We start from the raw sequence: 16,680 nt of genomic DNA, 5'->3' as shown, positions 1-16,680 counted from the left end.
GAATTCCCTAAAAGGAAAAACTGTAGAGAAGTGGCTTTCTAAAACCCTGATTCTTGTCAGAGGTCACTTCAGAAAGAGGACATAAATGTTACAGGGACCTCTGCTCCATTATCCTGGAGGTCATAATGCTGCCCAAGCAGAAAGACTGTGAAAATGACTCCTCAGCTCCACTAATGAGTCCTGCAGCTTCTGTACCCTGTAGTTATTGAGAAAGACATTCGGAAATTAAGAACTAAGAGTGTTGCAATTTTAAGTAGCTACTTTTTTTTTTTTGGCTATTTTTACTTTTTAGAACCCTGTTTCCTATGGATGATAAGATTCTTTAAATGCTCCTTTTCACTAACACCAATCTGCAATAATAATATTAAATCCTGAAATAATACAAAGCCTTACTGCTGAAAATTAAGAGTAAAGAGCCACTTTGAAAAATTAGATGAATAAAAACATATTACCTAGAGATGGAGAGAGACAGCTCATTGGGTTATTTTGCAATGTTTGTTTCAATGTGTGGATAATGAGCATTGAGAGGTCAGTCTGGAATATATTTGGTAAATTATGCAGTTGTTTTAATGACCATCAAACTTTGAACACAAATTTCTTTTAAATTAATCTTGTCCAATGATGCTATCTATATAGCTATGAATTTGAAATATCCTCATCAGAAGAATTAAAATTAAAAGCAACTTGAAGGCAACTTGAAAAGCAACTTGGAAAGATGGATGACATAATATAGGCCATCCCACATTGCTAACAGTGACCTGCCTGCTACTGAGTACAGCTTCTGTCAGCCAGCTGGGAAACAGCTGTAAGCTTCCCTTTGGTTTGGGATTCTTCCTTGGTTATTCTTCTGCAGACCTCAGATGGGACTGGAGGCTGGAGGCTGGAACTGAGGCTGCTCTTGGGAGATGAACTAAGCGGCTGCTGCTTGCCTCTGAACTTGCCCCTGTCCTGGTCCACTGCCTGGGACCTGCTACACAGTTCTTTCTCCTTAGGGGCAGTTGGATGGCTCAGTGGATAGAGTACTGGCCCTGGAATCAGGAGGCCTTGAGTTCAAATCCAACCTCAGACATTTAACATTAGCTGTGTGACCCTAGGCAAGTCACAACCCCCATTATCACTCAAAAAAAATAAAACAAAAACATAGTTTTTCCCTGAAAAGCCTGGTCACAAGTCTTCTTCCCAGCTAACCCCAGATCTGTGACTCTAGACTCAGGAGCAGGTGACAGTTGTCAGTTGTCTTGCTCTGTTCTGCCCTGATAATATGTCTGGTGCTTGATTCTGTGTGTGTGCACAGTCTGTCCATAGAATTCTTTTTCTATCTCCTTTTGCCAATCTGTTCTGGAAAAATACATCACTATGATTTTTTTCCCTTGGATTTTGCTAGCAGGATTGTGTGGGGTATGTGTTTGACATCTGTTTGGAGGAGTGGACTGTACTCCTTCCTTAACTCTTTTCTTAATATCTTACAGTCCAGCTTCAGATTTTATCACTCAACTGAAACCATACTCTGGAGGGTTGTTCAAGATCTCTTAATCTCCAAGTCTAATGGCCTCTTTCTAGCCCTTAACACCCTCCACCACTCTGTAGTTTTATATCCTGTTGAGCACTCTCTCTTATTAGATTCCTTCTCCCTTCTGGGTCTGGTGGCAACTGCTTTCCCTTGGTCTATTTTTTACTTATCATACCTGTCCTCCAGGCTCTGCCCGTCACTGTGGATATAAGTCAAAACTTCATCTTATACTCTCTTATACTTATTCTCTCTATATGTTATCTCTAGATGACCATATCAGCTCCTATGGATTTAATTACAGATGATTTTCAGATGATTTCTATTTCTAGCCTTTCTTTCTCCTGAGCTTGAATCCCATATCATTCTACCTTTCGGACATTTTAACTAGATGTCCTAAAATCAGCCCTGGAATCAGGGCTTATAATCAAAACAGAATTCATTAATTTCTCCTTTGGTCCCCACCCCATTCCTACTATTATCATAGGAATTATCATCATTCTAGGCATCTAGGTTTCCACTTTGGTGCTATTCTCTTTTACACATTTTTAAAAAATTTTTAATGTATTTTTTTAACACACATTGTTTTATGAATCATGTCGAGAGAGAAAAATCAGAGCAAAAGGGGAAAACCATGGGAGAGATTTAAAAAACAGAAAAAAAGAAGTGAAAATAGCATGTGTTGATTTATATTCAGTCTCCTTAATTCTTTTTCTGGATGCAGATGGCATTTTTTATCCAAAGTTTTGGGATTGCTTTGGATCACTGAACTACTGAAAAGAAACATTTAATAGTTGATCCTCACTCACTCTGATCTTTTTTTGTGCAGCAAGATAATTGTACAAATATGTTTACATATATTGGATTTAATATATGTATAATATAGTTGATTATCACAATCTTGTTGTTATTGTATACTGTTGGTGTTCTTTTTCCAAAACACAGCCAGGTGATAAAAAGAGTTCAGATCTTTTATTGTGTCCTTCAATATAGCCCGGTTAGCCCAGAGGCCTATCTCTCAGCTTGGTTCTAAGAGCTCCGCCCAATTGTCTCCAAATCCAAAGGTTTGTCCTTCCGACTCCAGCCAGCACCAAGGTAGAAGATACTATGAGTCTCTCTTGCCTTTAAGATAGGGCTTGTAGGCTTTCTTGCAGAGTGCTCCTCTCTGACTCCTGGGAATGCTCCCAAGAAAAACTCCCTCGAGTGGCTTACTGGTGCTGTATTGATGCTACTTCTCCGAGAGTGGGATTGTGGGATATCTCCCAGCATGCTCTCTGGCCCTAAGGGAGGTGTGAATTCAGATATCTCTTTCTAAACCCTGAATTCTCCCATACCTGTGAACTCCATTGAGTACTTAGATACTTATGAGCTCTCTCTAAAGGTGTGAACACAAGCATCGTTTTCTATCAGTTGTACTTAGTGCCTTGTTTCAAGTTCTGGCCCAAAATATCTCTTTCTAAGATCAAATCAATCATATTGAACCATGCCAAATTAGATAATTATTGTCTCTATCAACTCCAATGTCTTAACACTTTGTAAAGATTCCAACAGTATACAATGTACTTCTGCTTCTGCTTGTTTTGCTCTGCATCAGTTCATATCAATCTTTATAGGCCTGTCTATAATCAGCTTGCCTGTCAATTTTTATAGAACAATAATATTCCATTACCTTCTTATACCACAATTTGTCCAGCCATTCCTTTGGTATTGTTCTCTATTTCTCCATCTTGCTTATCTTGTACATTCATGTCACTAAATAAATTCCTGTGTTTAACATTTAAATCTCTTCACAACCTGATTCCTTCCTATTTTTCCATTTGTTTTATACATAATATATTATTATGTATAATAAAATGTATATGTATAATATGTATAATAAAAAGAAAAACTCCAAAGAGATATATTACATATTATTATATATCCCTTTGGAGTTTTTCTTTTTTTAATAGATATTTTTCATATCTTTTGTTTTTATGTCAACTAAATTTCCCTATGTATTCCATCCCTTCATTCTTCCAGAGAACAATCCCTTGTAATGAAAAAATTTTTAAAAGAGGAAGAGAAAAAATTAGCAGAGAAAAATCAGTATATTATGTTTCATTTCCATAGTCCTCTCATTTTTGCAAAGGAACATGTGGAAATTATCTTTTAAAATTTTTTAGGGGGGAGACAACCTTGTTCTTTATCATTTTGAAAACTTCATCTTCGATTATTTTGTGGTGGTTGTTCATATTTATGTAGTTAATGTGTTCATTATTTTTCTTGCTCTGCTTTCTGCATTTGGCTTCAACCATATAAATTTTATACATTTTCCAGTTGCCTTTTGGGTTCTTTGTATATTTTACCCCTTCTCTGCCACTGCAGAAGCAAAAGGGGCCACCCAAACTAAAGTCACCAAGTGCTCAGCAGCAGTGAGCCTTGTTCATATTTAAGTGGTCTACTTTCAGAGAGAAATCTTTGCTGCTTAAGACTATATTTGAAACATTTTCAGCACAGAGAACTTACTGAAGCTTCGTCACCTAGCATAGTCTTCCAGAGTTCAGAAGGCCTTTCCTATATCCAGATCTAAAAAAGTAAAAACATCCTTCTAGTCCCATGATTCCTACGGCAATAGCATTTAGAATTAGAAAGAATATTAGAAATCAGGGTCCAACTCCTTCATTCCTCTGATGAAACTGGATTGAGAGAATTTAAGAGCGGGTCTTGCCAAAGATCACATAGAAAGTAAATAAAACTAACAAACCCTGTTTAATCTGTTTCTAGAGTCAGTACTCTTTCTGCCATAACTTCAGCTAGCCATTTTAAGTGTAGAGAATAGGGAGATAAGATGGTAGATGGATCAAGTCATAAAACTAATCATGTTTACAGTTTATAAAATAGCTAAGTATTATTAATATTGATAAATGACAGTGAGTGTTGTTTAAGTAATATGGCTTTCTTATCTTCTTTCTGACCCTGCTCTTTCCCTTCATGACCCTCCAAAGAAAATTGCTTTCTTTTTCTATTTTTAATGTCCAAGCTAGATCTGGTTCAACCCCATCATTTTACTCATGGTTGATGAAACAGATTTGAGCAAGATGAACGGACTTGCCCGGGGTCACACAGCTAGGGAAACAACTGATTGTGATCAAGGTATGTGGTCCTATGGTAGTGAGAGGCCCTTAGTTCAAATCTTCCTTCTGACACTTAGTGTCCTATGTGACCATAGGCATGGTTTTCGGGGCCCAAGTTTCCTCATTCCTTAAAGGAAGAGGTTGAACTAAATCATTTTTGAAGGTTCTTGCTGTACTACAACTATGAAAGTAATTTTATTATTTTCCCCACCACAATACATTGCTTCCCAATACCTACTCACAGAAATTATCAAATCTCACATATCAAAAGGCATATATGTGAAAAAATCTATGTAATATAAATTTTAATAAACTGTATTTTCTATGTACTAAGAAAATGTATCATTTAAATGTATCCTAAAGGGAATTATTTTGCATGGCAAATAATCCTCTCACACTATGAATAGATATCCCCAATTTATCAGTTTTATAATTCTACATATATGTATGCATACATAAATATATGTTTTTCCATGTACATGTGATATATATATATATATATAACATTTATAAACAAAAATCTTTTAATATTCTAATATATAAGGTTTTATTAAAACAAGACCTACTTGTACCAGTTTCTTAGATATGAAATTAGAATTTTTAGGTTTAAATAAACTAGCACTGAAATTAGTAGTTCTCTTCATTGTCTCACATGTATATAAGCAATAGCTTTATTGCATTTGCTTTTACACTCCCCTAACCCCTTTCTTTTTCCCCAATTGGAATGCCCAACACCTTAGTCTATGCTAATTCAATTTTTACTTATCTTCCAAAATTCAGCTTACGTATCTATTCTCAAATGAAGTCTTCCTTAACTACTCTGGACTATATTACTGCCTAGCTCCTAGGGGTGTTGGGAGAAAACTTCTAGTAGAATACACCTGCATCTGTTCTTGGCCCTATAGTATTTAATATTTTCAGCAATAACTTGAACAAGTCACAGATAGCATGTTTATCACATTGGTAGATAGCACAAAACTGGCATGCGTAACTTAACACATTGGAAGGCAAAGCAAGATTCTTAAGGACTAGGATAAGCTACATTGCTTTAAACTTAAAAAAAACTTAATTGGGATAAATGTCAAGTTTTACACTTGGTCGACAAGGACAAGATGGGGCATGTTTGACTAGACAAGAGTTCAAAAGAAAATAATCTAAGGATTTTAATGAACTGCAAGCTCTACATGAATTAATAGTGTGATATGGAAGTGGAGAAGGTAGATGCAAATCTTGAATTAAATTAAGACCTCACTTCCAGGATTAGGTGAGAGGCCCTTTGGACCTACAAAGGGATGCTACAAATTAAGAAGGAAAATGATAATCTGGAGTACATCCAGAAGAGGACAGCCAGTTTGTGAAGTTCATGTGTTAAGGCTCAGGGGAAAGTACTCAGGATGTATAGCTCGGTGGTGCTGGTGAGTGGGGCCAGGGTCAGGACACAACATGGTAGTTCAAGTTTTGGAAAGGCCATTGTCGGCTGGAAGAGGGATTTAATTTGCTCATTTTAAAACTGGGGCAGTATGAGGTGCAAAGGGTTTGAGGAAGGTTCAGATGAGAAGATTTTTTGGCTTGATAAAAGGAAAATGTTCCTCACATTTAGAGCTGTTCAAAAGTAGAATAATCTATCTTAAAAGGAGTCAAGTTTCTCATCAAGGGCTGATTTGTAATGAATGATGGATGATCACTTATCAGAGATCTTGTCTCTGAGCTACCTGCCAACTCTGAGGCTCTGCAATACTAATTATTTTCCTACTTACTAAAACTTGAAATTTGACTCTTCCCTTTCCCTTGCTCCCAAGATCCAGTCAGTCACCAAGTCCTGTCCATTTTTTTTTATGAGGCCTCTTGCATCTGTCATTTCTTTCTATTCCCAGTGACACTTCGCTAGTCTAAGCTCTCATCATACTCTTGGATATTTATTAACCTCCTCACTGATCTCCCTGCAGTCTCTCTGCCCATTCCCTTCACCCCCAAGCCATCCTGAATACAGCTAGATTAATCTTCCTATATTATTTCTGCTTTTATCATGTCTCAAAAACTTTTAATGGTTTCCCATTACCAATAAATTTCAAACCCTTTTGTCTGATATTTAAACTCTTTACAATCTGTCCCCAATGTACCTTAGTAATCTTATCATCCACTATTCCCCTCCACAGACACTATATTCTAATCCATCTGGCCTGTTCATTTATTCTTTAAAAATACTTTGCACCTTTTGTCTTCCAAACTTTTGCTCATCCTGATTTTCCTAGCTAGAATGCCCTTTCTCTCCTCTCTGATATAATAATAACTTTTATATAAATATATGTTTATATATAATAGCTTTTTAAAGCTTTTGCAAAGCTCTTTGCATACATATTCTCATTTGTTGAGGAAGGTTTGGTAGTATGGCACTAAATTGTGTAGAGACTAGAAAGACAAATATTGGAAATTTTTAGAGATGATAATGGAATGATCAGTGTATTTCACTTTATAGACTCCCCCACATATCTGCCTTCTGAAATTCTTCATTTATCCAAAGATCTAATTTGGGAACAATCTCCTCCATGAAGTTTTCAGAAATTCCTCCAACTAAAAGTGATTCCTTTCTCTTGGCATCTTCTCAACTACTTTTTCTGTTATCTCCTATACAATATATAGGCAAATGTGCTCTGTTTATATGGCTGCACATATTACTCTTCTTTCCCTCTTGCCAATTAGAACTTGAAGGCAAGGATAGTATCATGTTTTATCTGTGTTTGTACATAACAAATACTTAATAGATGTCTATTTAATTGAATTATTTGTTGATTATTTGTATCCCTAACTATTTCTATCTTATACATTAATGTTCTCTTTTCCCTTCCTGACTACACACTAACTTACTCACTCATCCCTATTCTTACAGAATTCTTGCTTAAAGAAATCCAAATCTCCATTCCATTTTAACCCTTTGGTTGATGTTTTAAATGTTTAAAGATGATAATGGAAGTTGATCAATGTATTTCACTTATATTATAGACTCACCCACATATCTGCCTTCTGAAATTCTTCATTTATCCAAAGATCTAATTTGGGAACAATGTCCTCCATAAAGTTTTCAGAAATTTCTCCTTGAAAGCAAAGACTATCTGCTTTTTCTATTTGTATCTCCAGCACTTAGTACATTATCTGGCATGCACTAATAAATGCTTTATCATTCATTCATTCATTCATTCATTCATTCATAGTAGGTACTCAGTAAGCTTTTATTGAATGATGGAATGAATTTATTTATTTATTTATTTTTTTATTTAATAGCCTTTTATTTACAGGATATATACATGGGTAACTTTACAGCATTAACAATTGCCAAACCTCTTGTTCCAATTTTTCACCTCTTACCCCCCCCCCACCCCACCCCCTCCCCTAGGTGGCAGGATGACCAGTAGATGTTAAATATATTAAAATATAAATTAGATACACAATAAGTATACCCGACCAAAACGTTATTTTGCTGTAGAAAAAGAATCAGACTCTGAAATATTGTACAATTAGCTTGTGAAGGAAATCAAAAATGCAGGTGTGCATAAATATAGGGATTGGGAATTCAATGTAATGGTTTTTAGTCATCTCCCAGAGTTCTTTTTCTGGGTAATGATGGAATGAATTTAAAAAAAAAACCCTACAACCATAGTTAAGCTATCAAATAGATAAATAAGGCATTTGCCTGTTGACTTGCCTTCTACTTTTCCAGAGGAGTAGAAGAAATAGTTAGATGCCTAGTATTATGAGAACTTGTCTCAAAGTAGTCCAATTTTCTTGGTCTACTATTAGTTTTCTAAAGAATTAGTATTAGCAGTATCTGAAATAAATTTGCACTGTTAGTTTAAATGGCTATTGTGTTTTTTTTCTGTCAGAGAATAAAGAAAAAGTTGACTGCCACTATTTTTGCATGCTCCTTTAAAACTAATCACCTAACAAATTTTGCCCAATGTGGACTATGAGAACTTATGCATGATTGGCTCTGAATGGCATGGATTTGTGCCATTATTTCAAAAAGTAGTGAGAAGGAATCTAGTTTCAACTCAAATAGCATGCCAAATAATATTTAGTATGTATATAACAAAATTAAGTGAATCCCCTGCCTGGTAAAAAAAAAACAAAGAGTCTTTACAATTTGTATAGAGAAGTTGTTTTAGATTTTGAAGTTAAAATAAGGAAGTTCTTTGAATATTGCCCAATTGAATATTGTGGGAAAGATGTAGATGCATCTCAGAATTCACCATGCTGGTTTACATTAATTGAATAGATTTATTCAGCTAACATGATTTGTTTTATAGGGTTACCTCAAGACAAAGTAAAAGCAATTTCAAATTTTTAAGAGTAGAAGAGCAATGTCAAATGAGATATATTTTTAGACATGACCAACATAAGAATTTGTTTAGCTTGACTGTGTCAGAACTTGTTTTGCTTGACTATGCATACTTGTTATGAGGGTTATCTTTTTTCTTGTCTTTTCTCCCCCACTGGGAGGATATGAAAGGAAGAGAAAATATTTGTTAAATCAATAAATAAAATCTAAATTTAAAAAGATGAGAAACATGCCATTTTATGCCATTATTTATCAGTCATTTATATTTTACATTCATTTAAATGACTATTTTTTTCTTGTGAGATATGCCATTTCTATGAATTATTGATAAATAAATGCTCTCCAAGTATATTTATATCTTTAAAGAAATACCAACTGAATTGCTGTGGCATAATTAATACTATTTTTAAAAATAGATGTCAGTCATTAAAAATAATTCTTCCCATTCAACTTAGATATGGGAGGCAGGGGGATGGGAGGTAGGTCTTATTTTTCATTTAGCTAACTTGGCTCTGAAAAAACTCATTTCCTGAAAAATAAGAAAGTCTATATCTCAAAAGACTAGGAAATAATAAGGATTTTGTTTGTTTATTTCATTTATCTTTTGGGATAAGAGCAAACTGATAAAATATTTATGTAAACTGGTTATTCTGTGTTATTATTTGCAAGATAAAGATAGATTTCATTGAATTATGCAGATCAGTTCTACTTTTTGGATTTTCTAGTTTGGACTCATTAGAGTCCAACATAGAATAAAGACAGACAACAGAAAAGATGGGTGCCACAGAAGCTATATCAGACATGATATATTTTTAGAATCAGAAGAGACTTTAAATATAATCTTGTTTAGCTCTCTCCTTTAATAAGTAATAAAATTGAGCCTCAGAGAGTTAAGCGATTTGCCCAAGATCATATAGTCAGTGGCAGAATCCACGTAACTTTTTTTTGAAAAAAATTATTTTCTAATAAGCATTTTTTCCTCTCTTCCATCCCACCCCTAAGACTGGCTAGGGAAAAATTGAGATTCTTATAACAAACTTTTTTGGTCAAGCAAAACAAGTTCCCATATTGACTATATAAAAATGTGTATAATTCTGAATATCCATTACCTCTTTGTCAGGAAGTAGATACAGCACTGTTCACCCTGGGCCCTCTGGCTCATATCTCCTGACTCCTCATCTAATGTTCTTTTTCCCATAGTGAAACTAGATTCTTTGACAGATAATAGATCCAATAGCTTGAAACAATCAAAAGCCCAAGAAAAAGACCCAGACAATTGGTAGCAAGGCTTAAAAGTCCTACACAAAAATCCCTCCTCTTCTATATTCACTAAGGATGTGTTTTCCTAAGTCCTTCAAATTATGCCCACTGAAGATAAAGTGAAATGTAGTTTAAACAATAGAATTTCCCTCATGATATGTAAATTTAAATATAACAGTAGTATGGCAATTATTTATTTATTCATTTAACAATTATTTAAGTACCTGTTCTGTACAATGCTCTGTACTCCAAGCTAAGGTAGCTACATATTTATAGAATCATGGAGTTGAAAGGAATCTCATAAACCAGTATTCTAGATTGTTTCTGCGTGCTCTGTTTTCTGGTCATGCTTCCTTCTTCCTTTATTTATGTAGCTGTTTTCTGAAGTGCTGGGCTTTATGTTTATCTCTATTCTTAATAACTTCTGTCCACCATCCCAGCCTAATTTTAAAAATTAAATTTTATTTTATTTTCAGTCTTAAATCCTCTTCCTGCCTCATTCACTCATTGAGAAGACAAGAAAAACAAAGTCCATTACAAATACATATAATCATGCAAAACAAATTCCTTCATTAGTCATGTCCAAAAAAAGAAAAGAAAATATACTTCAAATACTCCTCTGAATTTATCAACTCTCTGATGGTAAATAGCATGCTTAATCATCAGTCATTTGGAATTGTGTTGATTAGAGCTAATAAGTTAATTATCTTTACAGTATTGTTGGTATTGCATAAATTATTCCCCTGGTTCTGCTCACTTCACTCTATATTGCTTTATACAAGTTAATAAGATATTTTTGGATACCAGTTACAATATGTTATCTATCCATTCTAGCTTTGTATCACTGACAGATTTGACAAGCATGCTAACTACACTTTCATTCAAAACAGGGATAAAATTGTTGAACATCAAGGGCCAGGGGCAGAGCTCTAGGACATGCCACCAGAGACCCTGCCCTTCTTCCAGATTTTATCATCCTTAGAATTGTTCACAAGCTCCCATTCACACTGATGCTAGCCTTTGGGGCATTATTTTTTACTGCATCTTGGACTTAGAGCTGGAGCATCTTTGGGAGCCCTTTAGTACAGCCCTCTTTTTTTTTTTTTTTTTTTTTTTTAATATATATAGAAATTGAGGCCAAAGGATTTCAGTCAAGATCACACATTGCCACCTCGCCTTAGTCACTGAATGGGTGTTGCCTCAGGGACAAACAACAACACAGGTAATAAATGGCCAAACTGGGTTTCAAGTCAAGGTCTTCTGAATCCAAGTCAGTACTCTTTCCAATCTTCCTTTTATCATTTTAATCAATATTTGAAGAAAACATAAATAGCCTGTTTAGCGAATCTGAAGATGACATAAAACTGGAATAAATAACTAACATGCTAACTGACAGAATCAAGATTCATAAGCAATTAGCTAGGCTATATAGCATTGGGCCAAACTTGAGTAAACTGCAATTTAATAATGATAAATATGCAGTTGTACACTTTGGTTTAAGAGGTCAAGTTATATAATTAAGAGATCAACAAATATTACATATTATGTGATTGTCTTTACATGGTCTCAGTTCTGTCTTTGTATCTTTTAAAAATTCTCTTCAACCATGTCAGCATTTTAGATATGTTCCCTGTTTCCTCCCATAAGGATCAGTTGTGGCTTTTATTACTAGCAATTTGTTTGGTCTCAGTAACACCTATTGTTAGACTCTGGGGTCCATCAAATGGAAAGGCAAATGACTGTGTAGAGAAGGAGCAAGAGACTGATAGATGTCCATAGCTGTTAATTGTCTATAAATTCTTTGTGTAACTCAAGCCCCAGCATCTTATTCTCTGGTTTTATATAGATTCTTCAGAAAGGAAGATTTGATTCAATTTCTGATAATTCTAGAACAAATCATACTAATCTAATTTCATTTCCTTTTCTGACAAGTTTACTAGACTAAATGATTATAGAATCCTGTGGGTTGCAAAATTATATTTAATAAAGTTTAATATAAGACTACTACTCCAAAAGTCAATCAAAATTTTGCCTCCATTATAGGTTTTCACCTGAGAGTATACATCATGTTTAGGTCTCGACAGATATTAAAGACCTTCAGCTGTCTTTCTTGGGATTCCAGCAGATCTCTTTGTTCCTTGTAATAGCCAGCGTCTATCCAGCGGCTCAGATCTACAAGAGCCATGACCAAATAAGTCATCAAAGGATGCTCTGTCTCAATCAGCCATCTTCAAAATGGGTTACCACCACGAGTAAGGCATATGATGCCATGGAAGAAGATGCACCTTGTAAAGGTAAGGAATGTGAGAAAGGTTTTGCCTAGATAGAAATTGTAATAGTTACCCCTGGCCCCCAGAGAAGAAGGGAATAAACATGGTGTCCTTAGATCCTGTGGAGACCAAGCTGAAAGACAAAAAATTATTCGGTGAAGGCCGTGGGAACATACAGGTGCCCAATTTGTAAGTTATTACAATAAAGTTCTCAGCTGACATTAACAGAGTCCAAGACTGCACAAGTCTTTATGCCTGGGAATCTGTGGCCAGTCTTGCCTTTCAGGTTCTGGTGGATGGGCTTTGGCTGTGCAGTTCCCCACTATCAACAGTGTTATGTTAAAGAAGAAAGCTTTATACCTCCCAACTTCTTGTAGTAGGCCTTTGAAGTCAACAAAGACACAGAAATGTCCAGCAGAAGAGTTCGTTGAAGATCTTAGTGCTGTGTTTATTCGTTGCAACTCATCCATTCAAATGTAGTATCTGTTCAGAAAATTTGGAAGGTCATTCTGCTGCTGAAAGTATTCTTGATCTTTCCCACTACTAATGCCTTTTCACAAAATTACCTTGTATAATTGTGCTTCTATTTATTCTCTACTTTTTTTTATTCTTCTGAACTTTTAGTCTGTTGTCTGATCTCATAATTCAACTGAAACTTTCCTCCAATGTTATCAATGATCTTTTAATTTTAACTAATGATCTTTTCTCAAATTTCATCTTTTTTCCCCTCTATGCAGCTTTTTGACATCAATAATCACTTTATTCTCATTAATTCTCTCTCCCCACTAGATTTTCATTATATTGCTCTCTATTGATTCTCATTCTAACTATTAGATCACTTCTCAGAATCCTTTGCTGGCTCTCCTTCCAGGTCATAGGGTTTATGGGTAAACAAGACTTTGTTCTAAGCTCTCTTTTCTTTTTTCTCTATATTGTTTCTTTTGGTGATTTTCTCAGATCCCATGTGTTCAGTTATCATCTCTATGCAGGTGATTCTCAGATCTATTTGTCTAGTCCAAACCCCTCTCTTAATCTCCAGTCTCGCATCTCTAAATGTCTGTTGGGCATTTTCAGCTGTATGTGTGATAGACATCTTTTGTTTCATTTTTTTATAGAAAGCAGAAAAATATTTTTTTTCCAAAAGGAAGACAGAAATTTAACTTTAAATTCTTTGAGAAAATTCTTTTGGGAAAATATGTTTTTTTTTTATAGCTACAACACCTTTAGGATAAGTTTTTCCTATGGTTGTCTGATGATTAAGAAAACAGTTACCATTCATCCTGCTGCAGAAATCTGAAATATATAATTTGTTTTAAATGTGACAAAAGATGGAAGGGGAAAAGATGGAACTATCCTCAAGAGTTGAATCCTCTTAGAGTTGAATATGGGAAGAGAATAATATATTTCATTTAAAGTCATATATGTCTGCATCAGAAGAATTCACATTCTTCAATGTGTTTTCATATACTTTAGGTAGAGTAAGCATATAATTTGACAGAGTAATTTTTTAAAGTATGTAACAAAAATACTGTTTTAAAATAAAAAGTCAAGTACAGTGTAAATGTTTGAAGCAGTTGGTTTCTTAAGTGGAAGAGTTAAAGCATTCTTTGGATTGAGGTGTTTTCATGTCTAGAGGATTTATATTCTTTTCCCAGAAGACCAAAAAATCGCACAGACCATCCTCTATCTTAAAACCAATGATAGTTGAGATACCAATTGTTTCAACTGTTAATTGTAATCTAGATGGAGGGTTAAGCTGGGTCAGAGTGGCAATCCACCAAAGGAGATAGCTACAAATTGCCCAAAGTACTTGTTTGGTGATGGAACGGCCCAACAGGATTTGGGGGGATAAAGCAGGAAGCAAAGACACCAAGGACTGCCCCAAACAAGGTGCCCATGCTCTTGGACACCTTGGAACTGAAGTGCTTGCCCAGTTCACCTTCTCTTGCCAACCTTCCAGAGACATCCTAAACTCAACATGTTCTTCCTAACCCTCATCTCTTCTTAATTTCCCTATTCCTACCTAGGGTACCACCATCCTTCCAGTTCCCCAGGCTTGCAACTTGAGTGCTGTCCTTGATTTCTCATTCTCTCCCTCTTTCCCTTCTTCTCTCCTTCCCTCCCTCCCTCTTTCCCTTCTTTCTTCCCTCCCTTCTTTCCTCCTTCCATCAATTGTCAAGTTCTTTGTAACATCTCTTTTATGTCCCCTTCTCTTAACACTGCCATCACCCTGGGGCAAGCTTTCATCATTTATTTTATATCTGGACTACTGCAATAGCTTTCCAATGGGCCTATTTCATTTCTTTTCACTTCCATTCTCCATTCAGCATAAAATGGATCAAGTTGCAAGCCTGGGTGACTGGAAGGATGGTGGTGCCCTAGATAGGAATAGGAAAGTTAAGAAGAGGTGAGAGTTCTTCTGTGAAGAAGCTTTCCCTGGTCCTCCTTAATCTCCCTCTGAGATTATCTACAATCTAATCTGTTTTAAGTCATGTTTGCACATAGTTGTTTGCTAGATTGTGTGCTCCTGGAAAACAAGGCCTGGGTTTTGCCTTTCCTTGTTTTATCCTCACTTAGTATAGTGCCTGACATATTTTAAGTGCTTCATACATGCTTTTCTGATTATTTTGTAATACACTTTGATTACATGTTATATCCCCTACAGGATGTAAACTCATTGAGGACGGGAATTTTTTTGTTTGTTTGTTTTTTGCCCTTGTATCCCTAATGCCTGGCCTGACACATTAGGTAACTAATAAATATAGACTAATTTATTGACTTGGCAGAGCCAATTTGCATTTTTTTGGGGGGGAGGGGAATAATGAACTATACTGGTTGTAAAAACATTGGAAAACAATTAGAAGAAAATATTGTTTTTTCCCCCTTCTTGACTGCTAGAATTTGTTGTTTATAATATACATATTGGCCTTGGAGCATATCTCAATTGGCATATTCCTACGTATTGCCTTATATTCTTGACAAAACTAAACTGTTCAAAATCAAGGACTATTTCTTATAATTCCTTTGTACCTAACTATAGCATAATGGAAAGCTGACCTAAAAAACACTTGTTGGATTGAATCCAATTCCAAATTGTTTTTCCCAAGAATTAGAACAGATACTATTAGTTCATCTGAAACTTGCAAAATACTTAGAACAAGTCATGCTGATTTTACATTTTAGATGAAAGTTTATTACTAGTAATGTTTTTTTTAAACAACATGGTATAATGGAATTAGAACTTCGTGAGATTGCTCCAAAAATGAATTTTGATTTTAATTCTGTCACAGACAAGCTGAATTCATCTGGGCAAGTGATTGAAACTCATTAGGTCTGCCTTTCTTACCCATCAAAATGAAAGAGATGGATTTTTATAAGATACGTTTCTTCATGTTTTCTTTGAATCCTTTGGAACCAATATGTGGCACTAATATTTGGGAGAAAGTGACACCAAGCAAAAACTAATCAATTCAAGTAAAGAATAAAAAAAAAAAGATGCAGTTTAAATACAAATAGAAGTTTTTCCCAGAATGTTACCCAAAGGCTCTTACTTTCCTTTTAAAAAAAATAGTTCCTGAACTATAAGAAGCATTTGAGTAATATGCAAATTAAAAGGAATAAAGAGAGATCAAGAGTGGCCTCCCATCTCTCATACTTACTAGCTGGTTTGCCTCTGGAGAAGTCATTTCCCTCAATGAGCCTCAATTTTCTTATCTGCAAAATGGGTATAATAACCTTTATATTACTTATAGGGTTGGGCAATAAAAGTACTTTGTAAATCTTAAATACTATAGAAAGAGGGAATTATTAATTTTAATTCTTAATATCATATTATAGTTTTCTGAAAGAACTTTTGTGTGCATTCATAATTATTGACTTTCCCTCTTTTCAAAATATCTGACAATCTTTTAAGCAATAAGGAAGGAAGTACCAAACTGGCAAAATGTAGGATGTGAAAATGGTATTATGGGCATGAGAAAATTGCTACTATTAGGTTAGCAAGTTTCAAGTCCTTTAGAAAAAGAAGAACTGGTTTGTTAATATAAGTTTTGCTTAGTCATGTAAATTTTTCTAAGTTATTTTACAGTTTTGTGTTGGCCTTTTCATTGGTCGCCACATGGGAATTAATGTCACATGAATTTGGTTTTGAACTGATTTTCCTTATTCTTTATTTGTAATTTGTTTATAGCACACGAA

At 35.0% G+C, this 16,680-nt stretch overlaps 1 protein-coding gene across 6 annotated transcripts in view; it reads left to right on the top strand.

Moving 5' to 3' along the window:
* Positions 1-16,680, top strand: part of SPIC (Spi-C transcription factor) — a 60,639-nt gene that overhangs the window by 15,684 nt on the left and 28,275 nt on the right. For 4 of the 6 annotated variants that reach the window (XM_031937902.1, XM_031937904.1, XM_031937903.1 and 1 more), the window contains 2 exons: positions 11,342-11,435; positions 12,257-12,507. In XM_031937902.1, the coding sequence (XP_031793762.1) occupies positions 12,475-12,507 (33 nt within the window). In that variant the 5' untranslated portion in view covers positions 11,342-11,435; positions 12,257-12,474. Of the gene's footprint in view, positions 1-11,341; positions 11,436-12,256; positions 12,508-16,680 lie in introns of those variants that run through there. The other 2 variants (XM_031937905.1, XM_031937907.1) reach the window with 2 other exon arrangements.

The sequence above is a fragment of the Sarcophilus harrisii genome, chromosome 5 (assembly GCF_902635505.1).
Source record: "Sarcophilus harrisii chromosome 5, mSarHar1.11, whole genome shotgun sequence".
NCBI classification, from domain to species: domain Eukaryota; kingdom Metazoa; phylum Chordata; class Mammalia; order Dasyuromorphia; family Dasyuridae; genus Sarcophilus; species Sarcophilus harrisii.
Note: the sequence above shows the minus strand (reverse complement) of the source record. Positions and strands in the feature narration are given on the sequence as shown.